Consider the following 6,000-nt stretch of genomic DNA (forward strand, 5'->3'; position numbering starts at 1 on the left):
GCATCCTCCATAAATTATCTCACAGATGCCCCAAATGTGCAGGTCCTTCACTTTGGATACCACTGAACTAGTCCATCCCCCACCTTCAGCAAAGATTGATAGAAACTATCCCAGAGAGGTGTCATTTTAAAGATAACTTTGGTTACTTTTTCTTAGTACTGAGATACGATGTAGGAAATTTACAAAAACAGGGAAGAACATTTTAAATACTCATACTCCTACCACCAAGAAATCAATTGCTCTTAACATGTTGGAGGAAATCTTAAATAATGTCAGTTTGAAAGATTTCCCAAAGAGGAAAGTCCATAAGACCCATTAGTCACTCATTCTAACATTAACAACCCTCACCTTACCTTTTCTCTCTTTTTTTTTTTTTTTTTTTTGAGGTGGAGTCTCGCTGTGTTGCCCAGGCTGGAGTGCAGTGAGGCAATCTTGGCTCACTGCAACCTCCGCCTTCTGGGTTCATGCCATTCTCCTGCCTCAGCCTCCCGAGTAGCCGGGACTACAGGCACCCGCCACCACGCCTGGCTAATTTTTTTGTATTTTTAGTAGAGATGGGGTTTCACCGTGTTAGCCAGGATGGTCTCGATCTCCTAATATCGTGGTCCACCCGCCCGGCCTCCCAAAGTGCTGGGATTCCAGGCATGAGCCCCCGCGCCCAGCCCTCACCTTACTTTTTCAAAGTATTAGACCCTAATATTATCTTCCTCCTCATTTGGCAAGTTAAGAAAAACAGGCTCAGAAAGGTTAAAAAGGCATGACCAATACCATAGGATTAGTGATATACTACAATCGAAAATGACCTTTTTTTACTTTCTGGATCTCAGTTGTTTCATGTGTAAAACTGGGGATACGTCTACCCGCCTAAAGTAAGAGAGTTGAAACAGATGACTTCTCAGTCCCTGTGAGTTAAGTTCTAGTATTTCATGGGACACAGAGATGAGTATTTAAAAGCAGGAGGCCTGGGGTAGCATGAGGGGACAGAGGATGATGTTAATCAGCTCCCACAACATTACACTTTGTTCTTGGCCAGGTGGTTTGCTGTGTCTTGAAGATATAACTTCAAATACATTCTGCAACCTTATCTTTTTCTTCCACAAGATTACATATAAGTCATCACATTTTAAAATAAAGTATTTTAAGGGTAAGCATGGGTCACATGTTTTTATTCTCCTCTTCACACTCTCAAAATAAAATATCATTCATAGTATGGAGTTAGACCAATAAATAAAATTAATTAGCATCTAACATTCCTCTAGGGTCTTAAACCACAACCTAATGGTACGGATCTTGCTTCTTTTCTTCAAAATCAAAGAAGCTAGCAAAGTAAGACTGTGTGTCTTTGTGAGGCTTGCTATTAACCTGGGCTCTGCAAAGCAGGGTTACTTAGGTGTTCAATGATAGCTATTGGAAAGCAATCTCATTGCAGGTTTTGGAAGCTCTTGATGAAATGGGTGATCTCCTGCAACTGAAATATTCCCGGCACAAGAAGTCAGCACGTCCTGAGCTCTATGATGAGACGAGCTTTGAACTCGAAGATTAAGTTTCCTGGTCCTGAATGACACACAAAGACTTTGTGAGAAAGACCTCCTCCTTGCCTCACAAGGAAAATAAATGGATTTCTCCCCCTTCCTCAGGATGATTTTGGTTCCCAGACCAGCTTGATTGAACTGAGGGAGACATTGTTGTTTTTAATGTCTCCAGCCTGGACTGCAGAGACAAAAACATGATTCCAGATTTAAGTCTCTCTTCTTCCAAGTATTCTACTAGAAATACACACACACACACTTCTGAGAATATTTTTAATGGCAATGAGCCTGTGTTTTAGCTGCTACTGTGCAGACCCTTTCAGGGGTTCCAACCAAATGCAAATGAGAGGATTTAAAATTTTTATTCAGTAAGTTCACTATGTGTTTACTTATTCCATCTGCAGATGTCGGTGAGTGTGGTGGACAGTAGCCACCTTCCTTGTTCCACTCACAAAAGCATCAGCTAGAACTCATCTGTATCATGGGAAGTTCCAGGCAGGAGGGTAAAGAAGTGTTGTTTCTACCATTTGTCACATTTGGACGTTTTTCACAGACAAGTGTCAAAAGACATAGTTAATGTTTCGAGGCGGAAAGCAGAACTGGTCAACTGCAACTAGAGATGTCTTTGAAGGAAGTTTTCCTTTTCCTCTTGCTGGTCTCCTACAGTTTTACAGCTGAGCTTTTGAGGTTTGGAAAATTCAAGACGTTTGTTTCATAAGAAAGGGGGCAGAAAGCAAGCACAAGCCACTTTTAGGCCTAGACTAAAACGGTAGTTACAACAACTTGAACCTTGTTGGTGCAGTGCACAGTGAATGCTTACCCTGCATAGCCTCTATTACCTTAAAAAATTAGTTGTCATTTTCCTATTGAATTTCAAGTAAATGGTGAAATTCAATGTCCTTTAGAACTCCCAAGACCATCTTTGAAGTCCTTTAGACTCCCAAGACCATATTTGAAGAATGTATTGATTCAAGAAGGACATTTAAAAGCAAATTCTAACTTTTTCAAGACCAACACCCTTGTTTAGGCCTATTCAATGGTACTATCACTTGTTACATGCCCTCTGAATTGGGAGAAAGTGGGCTTGCACACTTTGAGGTAACTAACTGTAATCTACTTGTGTTCTCTCTTTCTCTCTCTCTCTTCTACTCAACATGAACACAAACTTCTATGGAAAAGTAGCCTTTTGTTAATCCGATCTCATTTGTATGGAAAAAGCCCGTGGAGAACCTTATCTTTAACAAGCTCCCAGATGGTGCCCAGATTTGGACACTCTAAAGAGCAGTGGTGACCTTTTAGCAAAGCTTCTGTAACAGTTCGAATGAGTTGCAGAACATTCCACTCCATCAAATGACACTGTAAACAAATCACTTCAAGAGAGGCTTGGCTTTGTGTGGCACAGATGGACCCATGCTTTCATGCTGTGCACTGAGATAGAAACTCCACCCGCAGCGCCTGCGATGGATGGAGCAATGTGACTTGATGCTCAAAGCGTATTAAAGGAAAAAAGTGATCAGCGTGGAAAGTTTTTTATGGGGAAATTATAACTCCAAGTGGGTGCGTTGGTTTAAAAATGGATCACAATAATAGAGTTCTTCATGAATGTTTACAGGTTGTAAGGAATATTGTTAGTGAAACAGGAAAAGAGGTGGGTTCTGAAAATGCCGTTTCCCATCCAATGATTTTGATAACAAAATTCCAACTCTTCTCAGTGAAACTGATGCATTATTTGTGCAAAGAAAATGTGTCATAAATGTGCAAAGAAAGGAAGACATACTGTTCTCATCTCTTGAATATGTGCATTTAAATGAAATTCTTGCTAGTTAATTGTCCAAAATGCATAAATGCCTTGAGTTCTATAAAGGAAACAGGAAGTCAAAAAGACAGCGCGACATCTAGTCCTTCTACAAGGTATGGAAAGCAATAAACATCTTCCTTCCTTTCTGGATCTGTCTGTGATCTTCACACACACCTTCACATCTACCATTCAAGTTTTAAGCCCCTAGATGAGTGTCTTCATGAGCAGGAATGTCCACTATTATTACTTTCATGGAGGAGATTGGGTTTAATTCATCATGGGAAACTACTTACCCACCCAGCATGGAGGGCAGGGAGTAAGTTAGTCTCTTTTCATCAAGATTCAAGAGTTCAGGGGCAATTTATTACACTGCAACGTACAAAACAAAAGGACCTATTTCTGTCAGAGAGTCCACGTTGAATATACAGGTATGAGAACAACTGTTGATATACAGGTATAATCCAAGAAGAATGCTTCCAGAGTGCATTAGAAGGTGCCCAGGTTCCATAGGGCCAATAATATTAGAATATATGTCATATAGAATAAGGTTAGTTAGGAGGGTGATTGTGAATAATGAGATTTTTAATTTTTTTAAGAAAAAGCTCTCAAATCCTAGGCTAATAGGTTCATGATTTTAATTTATGATTAAAATTATTTGATTATTAAGTCTTGATAACTATATCAGAGCCAAAAACGTCTCCTTGGTTAGATCTGTTGGAAAAGAGAATTTTCTATAATATTATGAGTCTTCAACCCTTCTGTTCACGTGTACACATATGTGCACACACATACACGTATGCGTTTTTCCTTTACAGAGTAAGCAAGTGTACAAAGGTATAGATGAAAATCTGGTTGGTTGAGAGATAAATGGAAGATGTTCTTGAAAATGACCTTCAGGAAAGCAGAAGATAAAGGTTCCAGATGATATTTGTAAGGAGGCCATCTCTGTATGATAAGGAAATGGCATAGACTTATTCCTAATCTCCTTATGAAATGATGGTGTCATGGATGTTTAACCATATTGCCTTTCGGCATGCTTTGATTTAACAGAGACTACAGGCTTTGGAATTTACTAGGAAGCTGTCTAAAATCCATACCCCTGGGCCCTACACCAGACCTTTACTGAAAAATAATAGTTGTAGTGTCCAGGAATCTACATTTTTGGCCAGCCTTCCTGGGTGATTCTAATCCATGACAAAATTTAAGAACATTATTCAAACTTCTAATTTAATAAACCAATTGGCTCTAATAGCAGGAAACTTGTTCTGATTCTCTTGTTCATAATTAAGTGTATATATACTGGTAAAATTAATTTATTCCACAGTCAACATTTTCTCCTCATTGGGACATTTTGTTCCCATTTTCCAAGTAACTTCTCTTTCTACAAAAATTGATCCAATATTGAAGAACAATCTGCCATTCATTTGGGTAAAATATTCCTTCTTCAGTTGTCTGTATCATTCCCTATAAGATGCCCATTTCCTTTTCATCACCTTCTTCCTTTGAATGTGGTATCTTTCTTTTCTTTTTCTTTTTCTTTTTCTTTCTTTTTTTTTTTTTTTTTTGAGACAGAGTTTTGTTCTTGTTGCCCAGGCTACAGTGCAATGGCAAGATCTAGGCTCATTGCAACCTCTGCCTCCTGGGTTCAAGCAATTCTCCTGCCTCAGCCTCTGGAGTAGCTGGGTTTACAGGCATGTGCCACCAAGCACAGCTAATTTTGTATTTTTAGTAGAGACAAGGTTTCTCCATGTTGGTCAGGCTCGTCTCGAACTCCTGACCTCAGGTGATCCTCCCACCTTGGCCTCCCCAAGTGCTGGGATTACAGGCCTGAGCCACCACACCTGGCCTGAATGTGGTATCTTTCTTCTCTTTTCTTTTCCTGCTCTTTAAAAAACAACCTTCAACCTCTGATTATTTATTTATTCCAACAACAGCTCTTCAGTAGGGTAAAAGTCTTAACAGTTCTTCAAACAAACAATACTCTTTTGGATTTTTCTTCAGAGATAGCAAATATTATAAATGGCCTACTCTGATTTAAAAACCTCAGTTCTGATGATGATGAAACATTAACTCTTAAATATATATTTTGATTTGTAGCAATAATAACAATTGTAATAATAGCAATACGAACAGCATCAGGTAAATTCTTGGCAATGTTTCCTGGTCTCAAAACAGTAAGAACAACATATTTGAAGTCTATTCTTTAGAATGCCCTACTCAGCTGTGTAATATTTAGAAAAGTAAAAGGAGTCTGTATTTTAAATATTTCTAGGCAATTATTGCGGGACATTGTCTTATGGTGTCATGATGTATGTGGGGGGTGTGTGTGTGTGTGTGTGCATGTGTCTGTGCGTGTGTGAGGAAGAGACAGAGAAATGTATGTTTCACTGAAACGTTTGAAATGACCAATTTCACTTTATTCTGCCTGTAAAATGTTAGTTTTAAAATAAATAAAAATAATATGAAAATAATTGATGGTTTTCTGTTGATTTAGTTTAGGTTACCCTGAAAAAAGACTGAGGCAGAGATTTGTATTTAAGAATTTCACTGGGAAAGTTGGTAGGGGTGGCTGGAGTTGGCTTGCACTGTCATGAGAACAAATTGTGCACATTTCTTTCTAATTCCTTATTCAGTGACATCAGATTGGTAGCTTGAAATTGGCCACAATGGGAG

General features: G+C 38.8%; 1 protein-coding gene across 2 annotated transcripts in view; it reads left to right on the forward strand.

Annotated features, from left to right (window-relative positions):
• Positions 1-5,798, forward strand: part of SPTLC3 (serine palmitoyltransferase long chain base subunit 3) — a 171,948-nt gene extending 166,150 nt beyond the window's left edge. For both annotated transcript variants that reach the window (XM_050746544.1, XM_050746545.1), the window contains one exon: positions 1,430-5,798. In XM_050746544.1, coding sequence (XP_050602501.1) covers positions 1,430-1,543 — 114 coding nt within the window. In that variant the 3' untranslated portion in view covers positions 1,544-5,798. The remainder of the gene's footprint in view (positions 1-1,429) is intronic.
• The last annotated feature ends 202 nt before the right edge of the window (positions 5,799-6,000 follow it).

The sequence above is a fragment of the Macaca thibetana genome, chromosome 10 (assembly GCF_024542745.1).
Source record: "Macaca thibetana thibetana isolate TM-01 chromosome 10, ASM2454274v1, whole genome shotgun sequence".
Classification (NCBI taxonomy): Eukaryota; Metazoa; Chordata; class Mammalia; order Primates; family Cercopithecidae; genus Macaca; species Macaca thibetana.